Genomic DNA, 26189 nt, shown 5'->3' on the forward strand with positions numbered 1-26189 from the left:
CCCGGCTTAAGGCACACAAAAAATAGCAATAAATGGGATTTAAAACGTATTGAAGTACAGTACTTCCAAAAAACATACAAGTACAAGTACAAAAAAAATCTACTCAATTAAAAGTTAACGCAATTACTTTCCACCTCTACATATACACACATATATATATATATATATATATATATATAAATTATTTTTTTTTAAAGTCGCCTTGTCTCAGTGCATAAACGTCAGTCACTGACTACTGTGCACTGGTGCACGCAGCAGTCTGCCCTCGGGTCACGGAGCTGTTGTCTCTGTGGCCCCGCCCCCCGCAGTGACGTCACCGCGCGGAGCGTGTGTGGAATGGAGAGGGGAAAGCAGCTTTAATTGCACGACAGAGAGAAAAAGGGCAGCGATGGCTTCGCTGAGGCAGGAGCAGCGTTATGGACTGAGCTGTGGAAAAAGCAGCAGGAGCGGCCCGAGCAGCAGCAGCAGCAGCGGCAGCAGCGGCTGCAGCAGGACCTTGTACCATGTGAAGCTCACAGACACAGCACTGAGGGCGCTGGAGGCTTATCAGAACCTCAAGGTACTTCACTCTCTGTGTGTGTGTGTGTGTCAGTCAAAGTTGAGTTCTTCTTCTGCTGCTTCTTCTTAAACTTCTGCTGCTCTCTTTGTTGGTTTTTACGTTTGTCATTTTTGCAAGACAACGTTACGTCCTCCGTGTCGCTGTGTTATTGTTTGACTGAGCAAACGAGAGAAGCTCAAAAACAAGTTTATAATTAACTAACTTGTGTGACAGTGTTACCCCCTTCAGTGTGTTGGCTACATTTTGGTGAAAAGCGTAGTTAGTGTCAGCTGTCAACAGTCTTCTTATCTCAACGATAAGTCGAGGTAAGACTAGTTTGTCTCTTAATTAGCTCCAGCTGAGTTCATCAGCAACAGCAAACTGGTTAGCTTAGTTTGGTTTTCCTTAAATGCATATAGATTACACTATAATTGTACTCATTGGAATAATGTATCGTCCCTCGAATGATTTGTTTCATAGTTATCTAGGGCGTTTTTGTATTACAAACTTAAAAAGTGTGTTTTCAGTGTGTTGCCTTTTGTGAAAAATAAGAATGTAGGCCTCTAAAAGAGATGAGTCTTCTTTATACCCTGGTTGTAACGTAAAGTGGTTACCCTTCTGTTATTTCACTCCTGCCACTCACTGGATATTCTCTTCTCTTTATCTGACCATTCTCTATAAACCCTGGAGATGGTTATGTGTGATCACCATACATCAGCAATTCCTGAAATACTCCGACCAGCCCATCTGGCACCAACCAACAATGCCACGTTCAAAGTCCCTTAAATCACCTTTCTTCCCCCTTCTGATGCTCAGTTTGAACTTTAGCAGGTTGTCGTGACCATGTCTAAATGATTTAGTCCCTGCAGTATGTCCGTCTGATTAGATTTTTGCTTCAACAAGCAGTTGAACAGTACCTAATAAAGTGGCTGCTGAGTGTAAATCATCATTTTTATTGCATTAAATCTGTGAACCTTTCACAGATGTCCTGCAAGTGTGCAATTAACAATATTTGTGAACCACTATGCTTGAATATGTCAGAACAGAGAGTCACAACAAATACCTTTTTTCTCCTTTTAGGGATCTTTACCAAATGAACCATCAGTTTGTTTCAAAGGCAACCAAGGGGTAAGTTTGTAATATGTTTTTTTGTGTGTTATTGTTGTGCTCACTTTGGTTTGTTTTAAATACAAGAAACAGCATTTGATATGCAACATATCAGTAAAGGTGTACTCCACTTAATTTCTGGGGTCAACAACTACAGCGAATCTGGGAGTCACGTGTCCCTCCACGCTGCTGCGGACAAACTGCACACATCAGAGCTTATAGCTGGTCGTCTCCAGCTGATCAGAGACATGGAGGTTACTGGGTCAGGCTGGAGACTGTGGAGAGGCTTTGTTATGTCAGTGAGCAGTGCTGGGAAAAGGAGGAATGGAGGGAGGGAAGACATGCACACACATGTGCATGCACACACACACACACTCAATGAGAGAGATGGAGTCAGCAGTGGTGAAAGGAGTTAGTCAAATGAGGAGACGTCAGTGGCACATATCAGCTGTGTGCACCTTGTTCTCATTTGGGGAAATAAACTTCAATAATAAATGTCAGGGGGCTTGTATGTTTAAAAAACGGGATTAAACTCTAATGTGCATCATGTTGGAGAGTGTGTTCAGTCCACTTTGCACTGAACTGAAAAGAGTTTTTCTGTGATTGAGATTTTTCTGTGATAGTGGGCTTCCTGTCTGTCTTTATTATTTAAATAACCTGGTGGGTGGGGTTTTTTGATGAGTGCAGGATGTTTATGTGTTCATACGGTCTCCTGCACACACTCGGGGCTCCTCTACCTCCACGAGGAATATATGGCTTTAAGTTGGAAGAAAAGCTCCAAATCCAATCCAAGGCTTTGCAGCTCACTCTTTAAGCTGACGGGCTGAGTTTGTTCTGAGACGTAGTATGATGGCTGGATTTAGTCCACATGACTGGACAAACTACTGTTGCTGCAAAACAAGGTGTTAACAACATGCAATTATTACAAGTGTGATTGTGGCATTTAAATGCGTCCTGGATGTGTCTCCTGTGATGACGTGAGATCGAATCTGTTCCCACCCTGCGTTCAGCTACAATAAGGGATGTGGGGAGCTCAAGTGAAATAAAGCTTTATTTTAACCAGTAGAAAAAGAATGGAAATGCCTGTGTTGTCACAAAAGGATTTACCTGATGTAATACTTTACTTTTAACAAAGACTGTATAAGAACAGTGAGTCAGTTTCTAAAGTTTGATAAAGTGACGGTTCATCTGTCAACCTTCACATGCCAGTTCATGCTTTCCGTGTCCACAGACAACAATAGACACTGCATGGTTGTAAATGTTGTCATTTACCTATGTCAGTGATGGTCTCTGCAGACCCCTGTGCAGACATGCTCGTGCTGCTGTTTAAATCGATTATGCATTCTCCGGGAATGACAACATATTGGAAATGAATAGAGTCTGAGATCAGGTACACATGAATGGAACTCCAGACTAACCCTTATTTGAGTGAATGCATGAGCACAACATGTGTGCAACTCTCTGCTGACATGGAACTCGCAAAGTACTGAGATGATTGACTGTCATTGTGGCTGAGGGATTGCATGGAGTTTAACACCACTCCCCAAAACATGATACAAAGAACTGGAGTTATTAACCAAATTAACATTTAGAGGTAATTATAGGAGTTATAATGCTCTTTATTACAGTGTGTCACATCATTATGACTTCAGTATGCGTTTTATATTTCCCGTCTCTATGACTCAGACAGTCATGAACAGGTGTTTTATTTTTGGATGTGTTTGTGTGTGTTTGTTGTTGGCACAATTTGCTATTCTACATAGGTGAACAACTGGCAAGCTCATTTCCCATCCTATTTACACGTTTAAGTCCTACTTTTCTGTATGTGCATGCTTGCGTGTGCATTTGAATCATATAGAGAGAGAGGAGTTAGGTTTGGCGTACCATTCATGTCTTTTTTGGTATAGAAGTTGTTTCTCTATATGTTATTTGTGTGTTGTGTCCTGTGTGGCCGAAAGACATGATTTATTCATGTCCCACCTCCTTTTTCCTGTCCTGCCCTCTGTTTCTATTGTGTAGCAGTCTTAAGCCAGACCAGAGTGGATCCCCTGAGGACTCTCTGTGTGTGGTGTGTGTTTGTTTGCTTGCATGTACAAAAGACCGAGGGGATGAGGGTATTTTTTTTTTTTTTGCAATTGCTTTTTTTATAAGCGTGTGTGTGTTTGAGTTCAGGTTTCTGTCTGCCTGTGTGTTTACGCTGTCTATGGCGAGATCCCCAGAGCCCTCGCTCATTGTGTTTTCTCCTCAGATTTGAATAACAATAACGGTGGGAATGTAGGCTGTGTGTTTGTCACCCTGTTTAGCCAACCTAAAATGAATGGAGCTTTATTAGCCCGACACATTACAGTAAGTGCAGGTGTGCTGCGACCTGCACTTAGGGTTTGATTGTGCCTTACATGACAAAAACTTTCCAGCTGTGGAGCTAATGGAACAAAGACACCGCACATCAATAACATTTAACTACTTAAACATGAGCGCACATTAAAATCTTGTCTTGTCTGTTGGTGCTTTAACATACTTATCAATGATATGAATCAACTGGTTTAAAAAAGAATGTTTGAAAAGATGCAGCTCATCTAAAACATAACTTGCTTTAAAATGCACATTAAATTTATGTGTGAATCATCTTTGAAGTTGCATTGTAAAAACTATAGCAACCATGTTTGTTGTCTTTTTGTATACGTTGGTGAATAGTGTGCTAATATGACCAATGTGACCTTTGGAGGGTCAGTGCTACACGTGAACAAAAAGTAAGATAATTAACTTAAACATGTGCACGCTTTCTCACTCTGTGAAAGCTTTCACTGTATTCCCATAATCTGTTCAATGTATTTATCCTGTAAACGTTGTGTATGTCTCGCACACAAATGTGTGCTCTGTTCTCACAGATCATGTTAATTGGTCTATGCACACACAAAGAGGAAATTGAGGTATTATGACGTTTTAAATGGCAGAATACCTCTTTGGAACTATCTTGCGAGTTCTTCTTAAAATCCACAAATGTGCGGCAGGATTACCCATTTATTTTACAAACATGTGAGGGTGAGGAGAAGACAAGTAGCGGTGCGAGATCCAGCAGCAGTAGCAGCTGCAGCAGCTCTGGAAAAATGTGCTCTCTGTTCAATTGAGAAGCTTGGAGATCTGGAGCACATCTTGGCTCACTGAGGAACGTGTCCCATCTCATTCCCTCGAGTGAAAACCCACACAGTAAGCTAATGAGGCATAAAAAGGGTACGCACCCACTCACACACATATTACCGCATGGCCCTGCATGTAAAGAAACATACTATGGGAGGGGGGAGTAAAAAGAGTGGATTGTGACAGGTACAGTGACCCATATTTGTTGAAGTTGATTGTTTGGCCCTGAGGCAACTGCTAGAGGTATCTTTGTGGGCACTGCAGAGGGAAACCTCGGGGGATTCTTGTGGCACCGCACCCCTTCCTATCATCCTGCTTCATAATCAGCCTCTTCTTCCCCAGCACTGCCAGCTTGCAGCTCTGGCAGCAGTTTGGTTCCTCTGCGAAATTGCAAATGAAAAGGAGTGGAGGGTGATTATAGGCTCGGGCCTGATTACATACGTCTACCACTTGAGGCAGCCACATTAATCACTCACTTCCAGCATGTGGACCTCAGCTACAGAGAAAACACTGCTCGTCTCCGAGTGTTGACTGACAGATTGTGGGACCATGTGCATCAAACACAGGAGTTTGACAGGTACTGAATATTAAGCCCAGTTTCCACCACAGTTCAGTTCAGTATTGCATGCAGTAGTGTTTCCACTGTCATTTGATAAAGGGTACCAAAATATCTGATCTGTACCTTCCCAGTTTTTAGCACCCCATCATTGGGGTACCTTTTTGTTGGAGCTGGACACACTGCAGCCCATTGATGGGTCACCATAGAATCATCACTTACATGTGACAGTTTCTTCCCTGCAGCTTAGTCTTCTCTCAAAATAAACTTTTCTTCTTGTGATAAACAGCCACATGTCAAGAAGAAAGAGCGCAGAATGTTGGATGTCCTTGATTGTTGCTCTTTATTTCCTGTATCATGTTCTTTTTCATTGGCGAGCTACACTGTGTCGCGCTGGTATGACGTTATGCTAATTTACGTAGCTGCCGCCAGTTACGTAAATAGCTATGTAATTAATGTATCTGGCCCACACACGCAAATCAGATCAGGGTGTACCCCTCCAAACCGTACCGTGGGGAGCGGAACTGCATTGTACCGCTTGGCGGAACTGAGGCTAACCACAGGAGTCTGACGGATACTGAATATTTAGGGCCAATTTCTGGGTTTAGTTTATAGTTTCCTGTTCATCTGCTAGTACCCAAGTTGTGTATATATCATTGTGTTTAATTCATCTTTAAAAAATGATTTCAAACATATATGTGTCTGTTGTTCTGGGTTATCCCTTTTGAATGTTTTCTCTATCTCTGCTGCCCCCCATCCTTTTCCCTTCCACTGTGCCAGAGACACAGATGCACATTGTGTCTTGTATCAGTGTCCTCCATTGTGGAGGAGACTTGTCTTAAATGGCGTGTGTCAACTTGTGGCCCTGGGAACGATTGGACTCTTTTGTTTGTGATGAGATGATGAGAAGCAGTGTTTACCAAGTGTGGTGTGGATGACGGTGGTGGCTGGCTGTATGAACATGTGTTTTTGTAACCCTTGTCTGTGGGAGTCTTTGAGCCCTCATGGCGGAGATCTTTGGTTGAGGGCTAGACTTAGGCTGTTCTTATGTCTCAGTCCTCAGACTGTAATGCTGATTACACCATGGTGAGAGGAGCTGGAGCTGAGCCCCTTTCTGCTCACACTGGATTAACACAGACACACACACACACACATATAGTTTGCATGATCACCCAGCCCAGAGTGACTCGCCTCCTGCTGATAACAGCCATTGGTGGTGGCGACAGGTTTCACTCCCTCCTCCGCCTTCCACTGCACCTCCTCCCTCACCTCCTATCTACCAGAGAGGGGGAAGCAGTGCCATGGTATCCCACTCTGGAGCTGAGGAGGTCAGAACAAAAGACAGCCTGTTTTCAGAAGGCCATTACTCAGGCTGTAGAGGATGTGGAAACAATAGGCTGCATGAGATCTACACCCAGACCCCACATTCACCCAAAAGCTAGCAGGAAACATAAGCCCTGTGCACTGACAGCAGTCTCTCACAGCTTTTGTTCTGTCGACTTTATAGTTTGATAAAGCCAAGAAAATTTGCCTTTACTGGCCCAAGGTTTCGATATGTGGGGACATTTATGACAGTTGAGAGTGAACTGTGGCTCATTGAGAGAGTGTTGCCACACAAAGACTTGGCTTTTAATGTGTTATACTTGACAGTCTGGACCTTTTTTTTTTTTTTTTTAGTTCTCAAGTGGTTTTCAGGCTGAATTTTTAAATCTGATGTAGGGTAGTGTGGCCTTTTGACAGCAGTATGTGCATCGAGCACAGTTGGGCCTTATCCACACAGAAACAGAACCGTACCTGTACGATCTTTTTCTTTGACGTTTTATAAAAAAAGATTTCTTTATCCACACAAAATGACTCTGAATACATATGCAAGGCCTGTATGTGGCGCTGTAATGCTGTTACAGAAACACACCAAAAACCAAAAAGGGAGACAGTTAAGCGCATAAAGCATGGGTGCTGTGTACAAACTTTTTTTTTAAATGTATAGCTTTGTTCAAATAAGTTTACATTACAATGTATACAGTCACAGAAAAAGAGATGGAATGAACCAAGCCAGAGGAAATAAGGGAAGAAAAAACTTATGGAGAACCTATGTGACCTTCAGTTTGTATCAAAATTCAAAAGATGTTTAGTTTGTCCATTGTGGGCTTATGTAAAAACATACGTATTAAACATTATTTTATCTTCAATTTCTGCCAAATCACCAAAATGTACACATTGGACCTTAAACAATGTGCACAGTTAAGAGGTTAGAATTATGACATTAATGAAAGACCATTTCGTAGTGTCATTCAGCTTAAAAGGAGCTTGGGGAACTGCAAGTGATATCCCATTAAATGTCGAAGTGCTGTTGCTGCTGCTTTCCCTTAAATACAGTATGTTGACAGCTAATATTATAAAGGCTGGGGGACAAAAGTGGTGAATTAGGGGATTAATAGACCAAATGTTAAAATTAAAGTATTATTGGGGGACAAACTTGGGGGCAGCAGTCTGCCTCTGTGATAGTGTGAGCTGTACTGCATTGAACACATTGCATGTTGGACAGAAGGTGCGATAAGTCACTTTATTCACTCACTGTGAAGAAAAAAGAAGCTAAAAATAAAAAATAAAAATATCCAACAGCAGCAGTGTGGTCATGGTGACGGAGGGTTCTCATCCCAGCTTGGCTGCAGACAAAATCATTTGTTTATAAGACTGTAAATATGTGGAAAAGATACTGTATTCATTCCAGCATCCCCAACCCGAGGGGATATGTTGAAAACCAGCTCCAAAAAGAGCATGGCTGAGCTCCAGCCTGACCGACACTGACACTTTATAGATATATTAAAATTTTAAATCTGGAAAAAATAATTATACCTATGAATTTAGTTCGACTTTAAGTTAGTTGAATAAAATAATATAGAAATATAGGTTTTTGTCAGACAAATGGAGTAAAAAGGCGAAAAACTGAGTTGAAACAAAAAGTGCATTGACGAGGAAAGCAGGTGGAGCGACAAGCCAACTGTAACACCTCCAAGAGAGATTGATGATGGAGACGGAGGGTAGAGAGCCAGGGAACGCTTCATATTTGCTTTTTGGTGAAACAATGGAGAGATTATTATAAAACCAGAGACTGTCTTAGCTGCATTACCTAGAAAGGAAAAGTGGAATGTTTGGTGTGAGTGAGACAGACCTGAGGCTCAGGGATGAGACTGAATCGTCTGGAAGTGAATGTGTGAAGTCACTCAGTAAAAAGGGGGGCCACCGTTTGCATTGAAGGAATGAATTATATGTTGAAGCACTTGTTGGGTTCAAGTTTGAACTCTGGGGTCATTGAGCATTTCCCACAGCACAAGTCACTTGAAAATGTAGGGCAACTTTCACTTTAACATGTTCTTACACATAAACCCATGTCAACAAATGTTTTCTCTTTCAACCACTTTGCTAACTTTATGGATAATTGTTTTGTTGTTTTATTGCTGCTTCATTCAACAATTGCTAAGATCAAGAGAAACCCACAGATTGCCTGAACGTTTACCTTTAAAGAAAGACGATAAATATTTCATTATTCATGGTCAGTTGAGTACTTGAAGTGCCAAGTCCTTTTGTATGAGCAACGTTCAGGGGTTGAATTGTCATGTGTGCTTCTCAGGAGGATGCACCAGGCTTTAGTGTGGGCCCCAGTGGCTGGGAACTTCAGTGCTTGTTGTAATTTGCACAGTAGGGGTCAAGAAATCTGCCCGCTGGGGTCATACAAACCAAAATCCCTGGATGAATGCCAGCGAGTGCTCCTGGATGCTCTGCATGTCGGTGCATTCGTAACAGCTGCAGCCCTGTAAAGGCACACGGCACCAACCCCTGAACACATTAGTAAATTATTTATTATTGCTGCTCTGAAGGAAGTTCTCTGGCTGAGTTTCATCGGGTTTGTATCATGTTGCCTCAGTGAGAATAACACTGACGTTTAATTCATTGAATTTGTCCATTACATTTGCAGCTCTTGCAATCATCCACATCATAAGAGAAGTGTGAACTTGAAGGCTTTTCAGTTCAAAGAATTAACATTTAAATGTAAAAAATATTTTTTTTTTAAAGAGCAGCAAGTGAAATTATAAATTCTGCTTGGCTCAGTAGCCAAAAGGATGCCAAACCCCTGCTGAAGCCTGGTTTTTGTTTTGTTTTGTTATGCGTGTTCAGAGCTGCGAGCAATGATCATCCCCTCATAGTTTTGTCTGTCTGTCTCATCGCAGCATAACTCGAAAAGTAAAAGACAGATTTTGATTACATTTTCTGGGGTTGTAGGTAATAGTGATGCTTTGGGAAATTGGTGACTGCTTTCTCTATTTAGATTTTTCTTAAGTCTCCCACTGTACAACACCATTCACATGGTATGTCGTCATTTACACAACTCAATCATGACAATTTGTTTCTAATCAATTTTCTGTTGTTCTCTTGTAGGCTTTCGGGTATTTCAAACCACAGTTTGCACATAACACATGACCTCATATGTTATTGAGCTCCGACTCCGACTTTTTTTTGTTTTTTTTAACCACAACTAATGAAAAGTTCCACAGTCATTGGAGTGAGATTGTTTTAAGACATTTGTAAGTGTTTACATTCATTGACATGAATTTGGAATGAAGTGATGCGACTTAAAGCTGGTCTTATATATTAGCGAGAGTTTGACTCATGCAACATGTGTATGTAATGCTCAAGCATGTCTTGAATAAACCTGGCATAATAGACGTTTTTTACAGCAGATAAACATACTTGACACCTGTAGAGGATGTTTTTTTTTGTTTTTTTAACAACAAAAAACTGCATACATATTTTCTGGATGTGTTCCAGTAAAGTGAAATAGAAATAATTGTCCTCTATTGTCATTATAGCATTGCTAAAACAAAAAATCTAATGGTGGCCTAAGACTTCTGCACAGTACTGTATGTTTGCATTGCTGCAGCTGTTGTTAAAATGAAAAAGCCTTCCAACTTTATTACTGTTTAGTTAAGGAATATGACTAAGTGCACCATCTTGTGCTTTTTAATGTGAGTACAACTCATACAAACATCCAGTGAAAGCTTTGTGAATGTATCACTGAAGGGCTGCGCTCAGGTAACTATTACATAATCCAGAACAGGATCCATGAAATGTAAGTCATGTTAGGAATGGAGGAGACCCACCTGTGCAGCTGCCTGCAAGCTGCTGTGACTCTTGAAGTGCTATGGAAGCTCCGTTGAATAGAGTCTAGGTTTAAATGACGTACGGGATGCAGCAGGCTGATAAGAGAACAGAACCAAACAGAACAGATGTCTGGGTTGGTCAAAACATCCCTGCTGAATGTCTTTTAGTGTCATATATTTATTAAAAACCACAAAGTACTGACAAACCTTAACCTTAAGTGCTCAGATTATCTTGCAGGTATTTGTAAATGTCCTTTTCAAAATGAAACAGCTGTTGATATTGGCACAAAACATACTTTCACTCATCCTTTTCTTTTAAGCTATGTTTGGCCTCAACTCAAGTTTGAAGCATTTTGTGATGCTCTAATAACAATAAGAAGAACGGGTCAAACATCGCACAAAGCTCCAGAGCTACAAAGATTGTGTGTAGTTTAGTGCCGTGTGGGGACAAAGATATTTGTCATTTGCTCATTGATTTATCAATTTACCAGTAAATGACCCAATTATTGCAGCAAGAAAAGCAGTTAGTCAATGACTAGTTCTGCACTGTGACATTCACATTCTCTCTGCACTGTCTTTTATGTAGCACCAACGGCTCAGAAAAGTGCACTTCAAAGTGTGGTGTTGTAAATTTCTCATAAAACTAAATGCATGCACCAGTGAAGTATTGCAGAATGGAGGTGCAATTACATCTTTTTCAGTGGTTAAATCAGTCTAGATCCTGGCTTCTTTTTTTTTTTTCTGATCCTGATCTGTTATTATGTGTGTGTGTGTGTGTGTGTGTGTGTGTGTGTTCGTGTGCGCATTTTTCTGCCCTGGAGGTTGCAGCCTTGGCTCAGCTGCGCTCCACTGAGTCTGCCATGAGATGTCATGGAGGCCTCAGTGGAGCGGACTCATAAAAACACTGTTTACCCAAGGAGATTTATTTAAAGTTACAGATTGGCACAAAGTAGCACTCTAGATCCTCTGTCTGTCTCTCTGTCTGTCTGTCTGTCTGTCTGTCTCACCGTGTGCTTTTACCTTTGCATTCATTCATATACATAAGACTGTATTGAGATTCTGTGAGAACAAAGAGCACCCAGGGACAGACAGCACTTGTTAGAATACAAAACAAATATTTCATAAATATTTGTCAAACCCTTATTTTGCAAGAAAGTCAAATTGAATCAAATTAAAATTATACATTTTATTATGAATTATAATGATATATTTGACGGCAAACACAAATGGTTAAGCGTCTATCTTACTTTAATGCCTGTGACATTTTTATGAGTTTCCAATGATAAATAAATGGTTGCAAATATATATATATAAAAGTATAATGGTCCTCAACAGACCTTTCTTAATTGTCAGCATGTTGTTTGTTCTTTTAAATACTTTACGCCTGCAGCAGCTGGTTGCTTTTGCTATTATCTGGCCTTGTGAGTTGTATGAAAAGAAAAAACCTTCATTGATTTATGCTGATTGCAAAAACCTTGACATTGGACAACTCTGCGTTCTTGGCCACAACATATTTGGCATCGGTTTGTCTCCAAAATTCTGCTGAGTAGATAATTGTTTTCCCTCACCAAAGGTCGACATTCTGAAAGATAAAAAAAAAAAAATGCATGAACTCAAAATTATTGGCAAGTTAAAGCAGCTGTCAGACACCATGGTAGTGAAACACAGTATCACTGTTCTTTTAACACACGTGTATGTGCACACAGGGAGTGTTGAATGCCTGCGTTTATGTCTATACACAAGCAAAAGTGTGATTAGATAAAACATACAAGGTAATCAGTTTGTTCTTTCGAATAAAATCTGACTTTCTTCCATTTCCCTTCATAGTACATTAAGATCCCGGCTCCCACTCCAGAGTCGCTGTCTGCTCTTCGGATCTTCTCCTTCTACTTATCCAGTGACAGCAAAGATCAACCTCAAGCCAGCTTCGACTGCATCCATCAGTATGTCTCAAGGTATGAAATGGTGATCAAGTGAAACCTGTTCATTTTCAAATCACTGCACATCTTTATTTTGCTTCCATAATTTGTTTTCCACTCTAGTGTTTTTAAGCTCCACAGAAAACACATTTTTTCCCACATATATCAGCAAAGAATTATGGGAAAAACTGAATGAAATAAAAGTTTAAGTTTGTTGTCCTTTTCATTGTGGTGTGGTGGTGGTCAGCACCATTTTTTTTGTTTCCTTCGCTCTGTCTGTTCCCGTGTCCCTGAAGGCATCGTGGGAAACGGTTCTAAACAGGATGGGGCAATTGTAATTTCCTATATATTTCTGGGCTGACCCTCTAATTACGGAGACTACTGTATATGATACCTTGTTTATGGGGTGCTGTGCTTGGATACGATGCTTGGAAAGTGCGGATTACGCTCCATTGCTGCGTCCTGCTGCCAGGCAGCTAACTGTGGTCTGAACTGAAACTCAGCCACTGCAGCCAACAGCAACATAATTGTGCAGTGCAGGGGCAACGTTTCTCTCTGCCCCATGTTTGTTTAGATATTTAGAGGATAAGGTGGGGAAATTATCAGTGGTCAAGTATAAAATTTAAAAAAAAAAAAACGGGAAAAGGAAAAATATTATATCTGAAACACAGCAAATCCCTGCTTTATTTAGATCCTTTATTGGTGATTGGGGATTTGATATTTACAACACATCTGTACAAGTAAAAGTACATTTAATAATGACAAGAAAAGAGACACTTGCATAAAAATATGAGACAGTGACAGCCAGGAGAGAACCCACTCTCACACAAGGAGAATGTGCAAACTCCACACCAGGATACAAACCTGTAACTTTGTTGCTGTGAGGCAAAACTGCTAGCCACTTGCACTTGCAACACCACACAGCAAGTAATCAGTTCATTTACAGCATTAATGTTCAAGATGATCCTTGTTTTTCTCATGTCTGCACACCAGCTAATCCTGACTTTCCCACATCTAGTGTACTACAAGTCTATATCTAGTACAGTTACCATTGACCTGTCTGTCACTTTATGCTGCTCAAGTGTTTATAGTGTTTACTATACAAGCAGCAGAAAGCTCAGCTTTTCAGTGACTGTGTTTTTTGTCTTGTAGCGACGGCCGTGAGAAGCTGGAAGGTCAAGGCATCATCCAGGACAAGATCACCGTCTGTGCCACGGAGGACTCGTACCAGGTGACCCGCGAGAGGATGTCTCAGGTGGAGAAGGACAGCTGGAGCCGTTCTGCCATTGAGATCAAACCTGGAGCCACACATCCAAGTAAGCATGGAGCAAAAAGCACACGATCAGAGAACGATGCATCTGAAAAACTGCTTTAAGCTTGGAATTCGGTCAGCTAAGTAGATCTGGATAAACTGATGGCACATAAAAAACAAAAATAGAAATATAATAACATCAATTAAAGTAATGGGAACATTTGCCTTGTTTGAAAAATACAGCAAAAGCAGAAAACCAGATATCCTTCTGTTTTGGCTGTGAACTGTGAACCAGATGTGATGGTTATATTTTGCTTATAAAACCCAAACACGGAACGAAAATCCACTAGATTGAATTTTATGTTGTTGCTTTTTTTCAAATTTGGTCATCTTTTTAAAGTCTAATTTCTGTCACATCTGCCTGTGAAAATGATGAATGTTGGTCCTGATCACAATCAGCATAATCTACCTTTGAAAGGTCAGTGTGTCAGTTACATCTAATGGTGAGACTGCAGATTATAACAGAGTACTTCTCAGGTCAACTCTCCCTTTTTCTACCTTGTTTGCGTAGTAAGCTTTAAAAACACAAAACACATGCGCTGGCTCTTTTTTTAAGTTTGGACTGCTGTAGAAACATAGCTATTAAAAAAAAATATTACTATTTTTAGTTTAAAACGATTATACACTTAAACAAAAATACTTCTGGGTAGCATTAACAATTCCTGCCAGCAAATCCTCACAAATGTTATACACTGGACCTTTAATTGTCATTATGTTGTTATAAGGGTCAGTAGCTTGGCAGATATTTAATATGATGTTCTTACAGCCAAAGAAATAACAATAAAAACAAACAAATTGCTGCGAGGTGTTCCAAGAGCTCCAAAACAAGTAAAACCAGGTGAAAATGTAAAACTTGTTGTGTTTATGATTATCAAGGATACACTACATTATATTAATCATATGAGAATATATCTATTTATTTTCTTGAGCTGTTGCCTCAGTTAGGCAATATTGTTTCTTGACCTAATTCTAAATGTCCATGTCACTGCTGGAGCCCCAGAGAAGCTGAAACACTTGGCTGCTCAAACCAAATTTAGACTTTGTGGGTTGTGTAACATCAAGTCTTGAGGTGAAAATGTCTTTTCAACATATAGGCCCAGAGGGAAACCTTTAATAACTGCACTCTAAATTTTCCTTTCAGCCTCGGGAGGTACTTACGAACACACTGCACATTACCAGTCATGCCAAAACCTACTGCACATACATCTGACAAGACATAATCCATAATTATTACATAATTCTGAGTATTTCGCATCATGATAAATGGCTGGTTGCAGAGTTAATATCTCTTGGCAGGGCATATTTCTGTGGATGAAAGGAAAGCCTTCTTTGCTTGTTCTGCCACCCCTCTCTGACCTTCAAACCTCAGATTAACCTGTAATGGGATGGGATTAGTGCAGGGAGATAGCTTTCACTTCTCTGACATGCCTCATCTGTCTACAGCAACACTGTAACCAGTGATCAGCTGGGTGGTGACAACATCTGAATACAAATAGCTGCGGGCTACCAAGCGCATGCGATTCAGAAATAAAGGTTATTGTAAAATATCATGTTTGCACTGAAGTCATTCAGCTGTTGGGATAGTTTAGTTTTTAGAGACGCATGTGCAGGAGTTCAACAGGTGAGGGCAATGGAAAGAATTTGAAATACTCTTAGTTGTCTGTCACACCCCGGCTTTTGTCTGATCTGCTTTTTGAAAATATGAAACACTTAAAGTTTTAAGAAGCTCAATGGCACATTTTACTTGCAGCTGTGGACCAAATGTTTCTCTAAAGGTCTGATATATTACATTTCTCATGACTTGCTGAGAATGTAATCTTTTTGAAGAATTGTTTTTCTTTTTTTTTTTTTTTGAAGAAAATTACAGTGCAGTTTAAGTGTGTGGGACACGAGGGAGGATGGATTTCAAAATTATATAATATGGTAATTACTAAGTCTGATTCCAACATTTAATGTGAGGGTATTACACTGATGTTAGCCTACAGAACTTCTCATTGTCAAGCTAGTGCCTGGACATTACTTTAAAAAAAAAAAAATGGTATTACTGTAATATTACCTCAGTGTTATCACACTATCAACAATATTATTACCAAGCTGGAAATTGTATTAAAAATAAGATGGTATTACCACAATAATACACCCATATTAAAATAATAAGATAAAACAAAACAAAACAAAACAAAGCAAAACAATTGATATGGTGTAGAGTTTTTAGCAGTGCTATCAAATCATTAGTGATGATTTACTCACTGTAAATCCTGTTCCTTTTCTGTGTTCAGGTAAATGTGTCAAGTTCCACAAATGGTCGGCTCCTCCTCCTCCTACTCCTCCTCCTCCTCCTCCTGCATCAGACAAGCAGTCAAGCAACAACAGGAGGAACGGTGGATCGGCCCCACCAACCCTGAAACCCCTGAGGGAACACATTATCCACCTGCTGGCTCTGAAACCTTACAGGAAACCAGAGCTGCTGCTATGGCTGGAAAGAGTGAGAGTGGGCCCCAAAGACAAGGCTGAGCTGGGTACAATACTGGACGAGGTGTGTATGCACATGTGTGGGTGTGAATCATCATATGAGCCAACTTCCCACCTGATTTATAAAGTTGGTAAAACGTTGGTTTATGTTCTCAATCATATTCTAAACAGCACAGCATCAATTTTGTAAATTATGGTCCCATTTAGAGTCAAATAGTTGACAAAGCCCTAAAACGTGATCCTTGACAATGTCAGTTCATAAACCAATGAGTGACATTATCGTGCCTTATCACTTGGTTTGTGCATCGATGTCGACACATATTCATGTCTATAAATGCACATTGTGTGTGTTGTTTTTGTGTTGTGTGACTTTCGATCAAAAATCTATAAAACGGCATAATTAGTTTATCCATAGGGCGATAGGCGGGGGACACCCTGGACAGATGGCCAGTCCATCGCAGGGACACACATAGAGACAAACAACCATTCACTCTCTCTCTCACAGAAAGTGTCAAATTGACCTAATATTGCATGTTTTGCTTCTTGTTGCAAAGGCAAGAGTGCTAACCACTTCACCAACCATGTGGCCCTCAGAATTAGTATAGATACAGCAAATTTGTAATGAAATCAATAGTGCAAATTGTTGCAGTATGCTTAAATGCCCTGTGTACATGTGCTTGCTGCCAAATGTGTATGGAAGTGGTAGAACTCGTTGTCTTCCAAACAGAGGGTTAGAGTTTGGCTCCACTAGTCTACATGCCGATGGGTACTGATGATAAATGTGTGTTTAAAAAAAAAAAGTCCTGCAAATAGAGAGAGCTGTGTGAATGGGCGAATGTCAAAAACTGTAGTGTAAAGCACTTTGAGTGGTCTGTCTAATGGTTGAAACCCCAGATGAGTATATTAAGAACAGTGTTAACACCAGGTATTGACACACAGTAAACTGAATTTAGTACTGTTAAAATTGTTTTCATTAGAGGGGATATAAAGAAATTTAACATAGTGGTGCTTCACACCACATTTAATCAATAACAATAATGATAATAATAATAATAATAATGATGATGATGATAATAATAATAATAATAATAATAATAATAATAATAATAATAATAATAATAATAATAATAGTAATGATAATAACTGTGATTTCTAAAACGCCTTACTCAAAACCCAAGGTCGCTGTACAAGGAAAAAAGACAAACCAGAACAAAAACACCAACAAAAACCGGGAGTGAGTTCCAAAGGGTTGGAGCAGCAACACTGAAAGCCTTGAGGGTCGGTGCACATGGAGGAGGTCGGGAAGATAATGGGTAGCAAGTGAATGGAGAGACTTGTAGCAGAGTATGAGAAGCTTGAAGATGATCCAGAATTTAACAGGGAGTCAGTGCAGATGTTTCAGTGTGGGGTTGATGTGTTTCCAAAGTTTGGGTCCGAGTGAGAACCCTGGCAGCAGTGTACTGACTGTTGTAAACAATTTTCCTCTAAAAACTGTGTTACAGTGTGTGAGAATCGGGATCTGAGAAGTGGAGACCCACAGTTCATTCATCCAGCAAACATGTAATTATGTGCTGAAAGAAACCAGAGGCCAGCTGTGCTTTAAATGTGATCTGATGTTTACATGACGGCACTGTATACATTTTTGAGTAATTCCCTGAATGAGTGCATTTGTGCCATCATCATTGGTCTGTGTGTGTGTTTACTTATCCTTGTGCTTGTTGATTTGTGTGTGTTTGTGTGTAATTAGGTCAAGGCTGTAATTGTCTCTGTAGAGGTTTTGTTCACACTGGGTTAGGACGCTCACAAAGATACTTGTCCTCCGTGAAAGGCCGTCTGAGATTATAGAGGAGGTTAGAGTAGCTGTTAGAAAGATCACTCACCAGAGGGAAAAGAGTTTTGCTTTTCAGTCATTTGGATGGGCCACTTTAACATCCCAGTTGGTAGTTAGTGACAGTATTAATGTTAGGGAATGTATACATAATTCTTATCACTGTAATGTTGTACTTATTTTTAACACGTCCATGCCTGGTGACAGCCAGTGGCTGGAGGCATCATGTCTTCAGCTTTCTAAATGTACTATTACTATGTAACTATTTTTAACAATTTTTCCAGCAATCCTAACTACTGCAGATTTAAGCCAGAAATCAACGCCTTTACTTTAATTGAGATTAACATTTTGTTTTGTGTTATAGGTGGCGAAGGTGAATCCCAAAGACAGCAGCTATGTGCTGAGGGACGACTTCTACAGATATGTGCAGAGGGACTGGCCAGGCTACAGTGAGGAGGAGAGGCAGCTGATCAGCAGGCTGCAGGCCAGGTGGGTCAGAGGCATGCATCATGTAGGAACATCATCTCTAACAGCTTGTGTGTCCACCAAGCAGTACAGTACAGTTCAGTTCACCTTTGGAACAGTCAAACCTGACCTGGCCTGGGTTGGTGGTGTAAGCTGGATGGCAATAGCTGGATCACTAACATTCAAATAGACCACGTCATAATACGTGGTGTATTTGAATAGGATGCCTTTTTCCTGTTCCATTACCGTTGTTGCGCAGGAGTGATGAATCTCTGTCGTGCAATCAACAGACCGCAGTGTAAGTAGCTCCACCCTTAGCATGGTGGTAGCATGCCAACTGTTGACACTCAAAACACAGATAATTGTCCCATGTACCATAATGAATCAGAGTGTACTGATTGGTGGAAACTGTTACAGCCAACAGCAGCATGTTTCAATACGTTTGTTTTTACTTTCTAATATGCCAAGCACATATTCAGGACCTGCAGTGACCCTCAAATCACATGAAGCACTAAAAGGACACAACATCATTTTCTTTTTTTAATGAGTAGTGCGATTGTACTGCTCACAGCTGTGGGCAGTACAGTGGTTCCCAGCTTTTTATGTTGTCTCTTCCTCCTCCTCCTCCACGTCTTCCTCGCTCATTCCCACACTCCTCATGCATTATCAAGACTCGCAGACAAAACTTGTCTGTACCTGCTTCACACAGACTCTGTTTCATTTCCATGCACAGCTTTATTAGTTTCCCCTGCGAATCCACACGACTCTGCAGTGACACCAGTTGAATAGGAGTGTTTCATATTCCTCATATGTTTTTGTGTCGCTGTCAGATTACCATTTTCTTTCTCTGTTAAACAGGAAACAGATTAGCAACCAGTCAAGAAGTCTTCAAGCAAACTTATCAATACTTAAATCCACAGAAGATACAACACCACATCTCAACACGCTGAAAAATCCTGCAGTGGTAAATGACCATATTGTTTTTATTAACCTGTTTTTTGCACATGTTTGTGGAAATAAGTATATACACTTACTGGCCACTTTATTAGATACCAGGACACCTAATAACCGGTGTGGTTGTCTGCTGCTGTAGCCCATCTGGTTTGACACGTTCTGGCTTCAGAGATGAAAATACTCAGACCAGCCTGTCTGGCACCAATAAACATGCCACGTTCAAAGTCTCTTAAATCACATTTCTTCCCCATTCTCATGCTCGGGTTGAACTTCAGCAGGTTGTCTTGGCCATGTCCATATGTCTAAATGCATTATTTGCACTAATAACGTGTATCGTATATCTAATAAAGTGGCAGGTGTGTGTATTTATAGAAAAGGTGTTATTATTACACATCAGACATTTGTCGTTGCCTCCTTGGGTTTGGCTTATTGTTTTTTGTGGGATACTGGTGTTTACTGTGTGGTGGTGAGTGATGTGAAGCAGTGAATGGTGCGTGTCACATCAGACTGACAGGCCACTCTGCAGTTTGCTTGTGTGGGTCAATTTGGAAATTGGAATCCACAACAAGAGTGACAAACACTGGTGTCTGTCTTTTTTCGTCCTCTCCTAGAAACGCCCTGTGCCTTTTGACTCGCTGGAGAGGCTTGCCGTTAAGAGGCAAAAACTTGTGGAGCAGAGGTTGCAACAGCAACCCGCTGTAAATGGACTCTCAAACGGTAAATCACACGACAATGCGACTCCTACCCTCAACCACAGCTTCCACACAAAGACTGAGTTCCATAGGACAGCCAACCATGCTGGTAACCAGAATGCCTCACCGGGTGACAACAGTGACTTTCCTGTAGTGCACAAACTGTCGCGCACCTCTGACACACCTGTCTCAGAGAGCCGGGATCAGGAACCCAATTTTCAGCCACCGCAGGACGACACTGCCTGCACTCAGCAGCCGTTCTCCAACAGCCATCACAAAAAGAAAAAACCTAAAAAGCACAAAGACAAGGAGCGGGAGAGGTTAAAAGACAACAAGCGCAGTGACTGGTTGGAGAAAAGTCCTGATCTGAAGCAGACACAGGACAAACTAGACGGTAAGACCTTTTTAGCATCGAGTCTTGTTCTTACTGATCTCCAAAAGTGACTACAGCTGAAAACAACACTGATAAAGGAGTGGGGGGGGTTTATTGTCAACCTAATTTTAGATTAAATGCTGGGTTTAAATATGCTCTCATACTGTAGTGGTCACCTTTTTGTTGTTATTATCAAGTGTGTGAAGTGTTTGCGACTCACGGTCATAAGTAAACCACACGACCAGTGGTCGATGTGTGTGAGTTTGTGTGTGAGTGAGCGCGTCTCACCGCACACAGGTGCATTTATACAGTATTATCTCATGAGCATGTCTGTGTTTTGCTCCCTTAAGCTCGCTCTCTTGAGTGCTCAGCGTGTTATGTGGCTGATTGACTCAACAACAGCTCATGCAATGCTTTGGGTCGCTAAGCTAAAGTGTCTCCTGATACCCACAAGCTCAGACACAAACTCATACTGTGACCATTTGGAAAAACAACCCCATATCGCTCATGTGTCAGACGGTGACAAAACCCTAATGTACGGTTGTTTCATGTCAAATGAAGGTTATTTTCAGTTGTCCTGATGTTTCTTTTTACAGATACTGAAATCACAAATACAGTCGCCTCTGAGGAGAAGCCAGATTATGTTCTGTGAGTGTAAACATGATTTAAAATCCTTTTATTCTGTTGTTTACTGTTACCGAGCTTGCTTAAATGATGGGACATTCAACTGCATAAATGCTGTTCGGTTATCACAACTTGGAGTTATTATAGCTAAAGGGAAGCCTATGTGAAAGGTGCATAATATTGTGGCCTTATGGTGCCATCTGGTGTCTAAAGGAGGTACTTCTTTTTTTTCCAACTTTACAAAATGCAAAAAAAAAAGAATACAATCAGTGGTGTAAAACAGTGAGCTGCTCTTGAACCATCGTCATCTACCCACCCACTTCAGGTCAGGACTAGGACAAACAACACACGCACGCACACACGCACATACCTACATAGGAGAAAGTTAAATAAATTAAATAAGTAAATAATAATCATTAAAATAAAACAAAATGTGTGGAAACTAATGAAAAAGATAAATAAAAGAATGAATAAGTAAATAAATCAAAATGAGATCAAAAGAACAGGAGTTTATCCGCATCCAAAAATAGGTCAGGGGAGTTAGGAGGTACTGTACTTGTAAATTTTAGGAAACACTTCAAGGAGTTAGTATGTTAGACTTTATTTGACTAACTATAAAAGTGTTTCCCTCGTTTGACTCTGTGTAGCACCTACGGCCCCATCGCGAGTGTGGAGCAACGTAAGCGGTACCAGGAAGATTTCTGCGCAGAGTATGACGAGTACAAAGACCTCCACTCCCGGATCGCCACCATAACACACATGTTTGTCCAGCTGGGGTCCAAGATCAAGTGCCTGTCCCCAGGCACACAAGACCATAAGGTACAGATGCAGCTACAACTCCGCTCATCTGTGTTTTGACCACATACAAACACAGGAACAATGCACGGGTATGATTTTTTTACATCTGATTCATTTTTTGTTTTCCTTTCTCCTATGTAGATAATGGAAGAACAAATACTAGAAAAGTACAAGAAGTATCGGAAGGTGAGTCTGCAACTGTCGTTTCCATTTTCCGTTTTACAGTATGGAACTTTTGTCGTGATCAAGTGAAAACATTCATTTTAATTCAGATGCTTCCTTATGGATAGAGTTCATTTGTGTATGAACATTTTTTTTGGGTGTCCATATACTGTATATTGTTTTTTATTGGGCTGGGATGATGTGACGGTTACAGCAAACTGTGATAATGAAAAACCGTCGTGACGTTCAAGTGAGAAGATGAAAATAGATCTGTGAGCAGTGATTATGTAGAGAGGCTGGGACATCCTTGCATAATACATAAAGAAAACATAATGGCAGATTTGCATCTTGTTGTCTAGTTATTTAATTTTTTATAAAGGGGGGACTTAATGAAGAGTGGAGATCTCAATTAAACGTCTCCTAATATTTGCACAGTGGTACTAAATTCAGTTAAATTAAGCATACATTTCAATAAATAAACCTTTTTTTTTTTCCACCTCTCACCTTCATAAATGTGAATTATAGTTGTAGTATGTATAAATATAATTATAGTTAGCAATAGCAATGAGATGATTTAGTTTTTGTTTCAAACCTGTGGAATTAAAATAGTTTAAATGCAACAGAAATTTTCCAAGAACAAAATAGCTGTTAACTCATAATGAACATGCCGAACAGATTTAAGGGGTTCAATGCAATTATTCTGCAGTTTGCCCTTTGGCTATTTCACACCATTGGGCCAACAAATCACACATTGTAAAACCCCCTTTTTTCTCAAAGTGCTCCCTCTCGTCTCCACAGAAGTTCCCCGGCTACCGGGAAGAGAAGAAACGTTGCGAGTATCTCCACGAGAAACTGTCCTACATCAAACAGCTCATCATAGACTATGACATTTCCCAGACTTCATCATAGCATCGGCCCTCTGTTGACTCCAGGAACCCGTTTGCAGAGACCGTGGACGACAAGATACTGCGGGCGCTAATTATGTGGTAGATTTCACTCTGGTATTTCTTAAGACTGCTCTTCATTAAAGGAATCATTTTTGTTTTACATGTTTTCAAGTCCAACAAAGAGACAAATCTTGGGATTAGAAGATTTGTGCATCAGTGCATATGATGACACCGTTGTTCCCTAATAATAGTTTTTTGGCGGTCTCAGTCATTTTAATGGAAATATGGGCAAAATAATGGATACGTTTAAATGATTTTCTGTGCTTTCGACGAAACACTTTGCTTCTACTTAAAACTCATAAAAGCTCATATCAAAGTTGACTTGTGTGATTGAAGCAGGGAGAATGAATTTCAACATTATTTTAACAAAAAAAAATTGTCTCTAATGCAGTTTCTCTTACTTCGTGAAGAAACTGACATATTTCACAAGTAGATTAAAAAATGAAGCATTACATGAAGATATTTTTGCAGTACAGCCGGTGAGGGTGCGCCACTGTTTATGTGGATTCATCTGCTTGGCTTTTGTCATGAATGGAATCATTTTCCTCCATTCATCGAGTATTTGTTTGGTCTATAAAATGTCAAAAAAAAATCAAGTTGATTGGTTTCCCAAACCTGGAAATGATGATGCAAATCAGTTTTAATGACTTCTTTGTCAAATGGAGCAAAGAAACTAGAAAATAATCACATTTAAGAGGCTAAGAAACTCACAAATGTTTTAATTATTTAAAAAAAAAAACCTCAACTTAGTAATTGATTAATAATTGTCGCGGCCCTGCATATAATGTATATCCTGTATCCCCAAATGCACTTCTGTATATCTTAAGTATTTATTCACCACACACATTTCTCTTAAATGATTGGTGAAGTTACCAAAATGCTTGGCCTTCATGGCTGTTGCAATAACTTTTACGAGGAGAGACCATTTGCTTCTCCCTCAATAATAATCAGGCACCAAGTCTAATTTTTTTCCCCCAAGTATTTAAAACCCACTGGAAAGGAGCGTGATTCTCTCTTTCCTTTAGAACTACTGATGTATTTATTTTCAGCCATCTTCCTCTTTTATCATGTGTTGTTGGTCTCCTCAGCTTGAAGTGTCAGATCTTGTTAGATCAAAGTGTTTGTATATCCAAGCGGCGTGGGGAGGGGGAGGTGGGAGAGGTGGTGTATAGTATAGGAAAGGCTCAGGTAATATAATATGCTTTTCCTCTAACTCCATGTTCCTCTGAAATGGCAAAGAAAGATAGGAGCACAACAGAAAAATGTGTATTTGCTTCATTAAAGCCAGTTGTGGTACTTAGGTATTTTAAATAGTAGCCCAGCACACGTTTAGGTCGTTTTTTTGCGCTAAACTATTTCCTTTTTTTTTTTAAAAGGGAAGGGGACAAGCTCATGAAATTTCTATTCAATCTATGTCGCGCGGTTGCCGTTGTTGTACTGAATTTACTGAATGATCACCCTTTAACCCTTTAACACCTAAGCCTGAAAATGTCCGCCTGGCCTTTTTTGCTTATTGTGCACATAAGAGCGCCAGAAAATGTCCTTTTGAGTAAGTGCTTTTGCCCATTTTTTCAATGCCTGGCAGTTATTTACAATTAACTGCATGTTAAAGAGAGCGCATGAACAGTCTAAAGTCAAGAAAAACAAAAAACAGAATTTGATTTTAGAGTTTTATTGAGAAAAAAATATTGTAGTTGTTCATGAGTAGGATTTTGCATTTTAATTTTGAAATGTGAACAGTATAAAACTGTGTCAGTGAAATGACCGTAATAAGCACATGGCTGGCTTTGAAGTGCAAGTTGTTAGCTTTCAGAAACCATTGGAATGTTTCTGATGGCACAAACCGTCGCGTAATTACGGTAATGCAAAGAGCGCTTGCCCAAACGTGTCGCCGGCGATGCGCTCGGTGTCAAAGGGTTAAAGTGAATAACACAAATAGAAGCCTTAAGATTATACTTATTTAGAGGGGAAAAAACAACTCAAACTGCCAATATCAACATGAAGTTTTTATCCATACGCGTCTGTTATCTGCCTTATATTAGTGTTAGCTGTCAAGTCTGTCTTTTAAAAGTCAAAAATATTTCATCATGTATTATACACTTTGATTTTGCTGTTGTGGCAATACCTTACTTAGGGGGTTTTGCATTTGTAATCCTTATGGTACTCTGTTTTTAAATCATCACACATGGTCTGGTCTTTATCCGCGTGACTCCCGTTCCTCGCCCCCGAGCATATTATGGTTTGATCGGGAGACTGGCTTCATTGATTTTCTGCAAAGCACAAAAATAAAAACGTGTTTTTGTGAAAGTAACAGCACTCAATCAGTTTCAGGTAATTATGGTAATTATGGAAATGAGTCGGGGAGGAAAAATGGACATAAGTGTGAAATGTGTTCAAGGAAAAAACCATGATTACACGTGGGTTATTGACTTTGATGGAAGAATCACTGGGCAGAACATTTCTTTAAAAAAATAAATTAAAAAAAAATCACTAAATGAAATATATTTATCTGTGCAAATCTTTTATCACAAGTGACGACAAAATGTTGTTGTTGTTGTTGTTTTTTTGGACTGGTGCTGAGCCTTCACAATGCACCGCTGCGTCCTGCTCAGCAGTTGTGTTTATGTACCGTGTACCCGCTGAAGGAGAGTCACCAACTGCATTTTAAAAATGTACACTTTACTCTTTTTTGTGCACAGTTCAAACGAATAAAAGCATCAAAGGGATTATTTGTGTTACTACGCTTGCTCTTTGATTCATCATGTGTATACGGGTAATCTTAATCACACTAATGTCTCTGCAGATCTTCTACATCCCCCACTTTGTTCTTCTTGTTCTTTACTGACTTAGGAGAAAGAAAGAAAGAATACGTGCAGGAAGAGATGGACAAAAGATGAAACATTGATGAGACATGAGACATAACGTAAGCAGGAAAACTCCATGATCCGCTGAGATCATATCGGATCAGATCAGTGAGGGTTGAAACTTTGTTGTGATTGGTTAGTGAGCCGAAACCTGGATGCAGCACCACAACAGCTCACTAACAATAAATAATGAATAACTATAGGGTCACAGAATTAAAACAATGTTGCCATGATGGCTTTGCATGCTTCATACTATTATTATTATTTAATTACAAGCTGTC

General features: G+C 40.0%; 1 protein-coding gene across 1 annotated transcript; it reads left to right on the forward strand.

Moving 5' to 3' along the window:
* The first annotated feature begins 284 nt into the window (after positions 1 to 284).
* On the forward strand, positions 285 to 25770 carry LOC131460009 (RNA polymerase II elongation factor ELL2-like). Its single transcript, XM_058630236.1, has 12 exons — positions 285 to 559; positions 1619 to 1666; positions 12326 to 12453; positions 13570 to 13733; positions 16009 to 16265; positions 18394 to 18518; positions 19353 to 19458; positions 20060 to 20534; positions 21110 to 21161; positions 21785 to 21956; positions 22077 to 22121; positions 22896 to 25770. Exons 1-12 carry the CDS (start codon positions 389 to 391, stop codon positions 23004 to 23006), a joined length of 1854 nt encoding a protein of 617 aa, XP_058486219.1. The 5' UTR covers positions 285 to 388; the 3' UTR covers positions 23007 to 25770.
* Positions 25771 to 26189: the final 419 nt, after the last annotated feature.

The sequence above is a fragment of the Solea solea genome, chromosome 5 (assembly GCF_958295425.1).
Source record: "Solea solea chromosome 5, fSolSol10.1, whole genome shotgun sequence".
Classification (NCBI taxonomy): domain Eukaryota; kingdom Metazoa; phylum Chordata; class Actinopteri; order Pleuronectiformes; family Soleidae; genus Solea; species Solea solea.

Excerpts from the sequence above, each read along its gene's own strand:
- LOC131460009 (XM_058630236.1), top strand. The coding sequence starts at position 389 with ATGGCTTCGCTGAGGCAGGAGCAGCGTTATGGACTGAGCTGTGGAAAA. Across the intron at positions 16,266-18,393 it reads TGGGTACAATACTGGACGAG|GTGGCGAAGGTGAATCCCAA; the intron begins GTGTGTATGCAC and ends TTTGTGTTATAG. Across the intron at positions 21,162-21,784 it reads GAGAAGCCAGATTATGTTCT|CACCTACGGCCCCATCGCGA; the intron begins GTGAGTGTAAAC and ends GACTCTGTGTAG.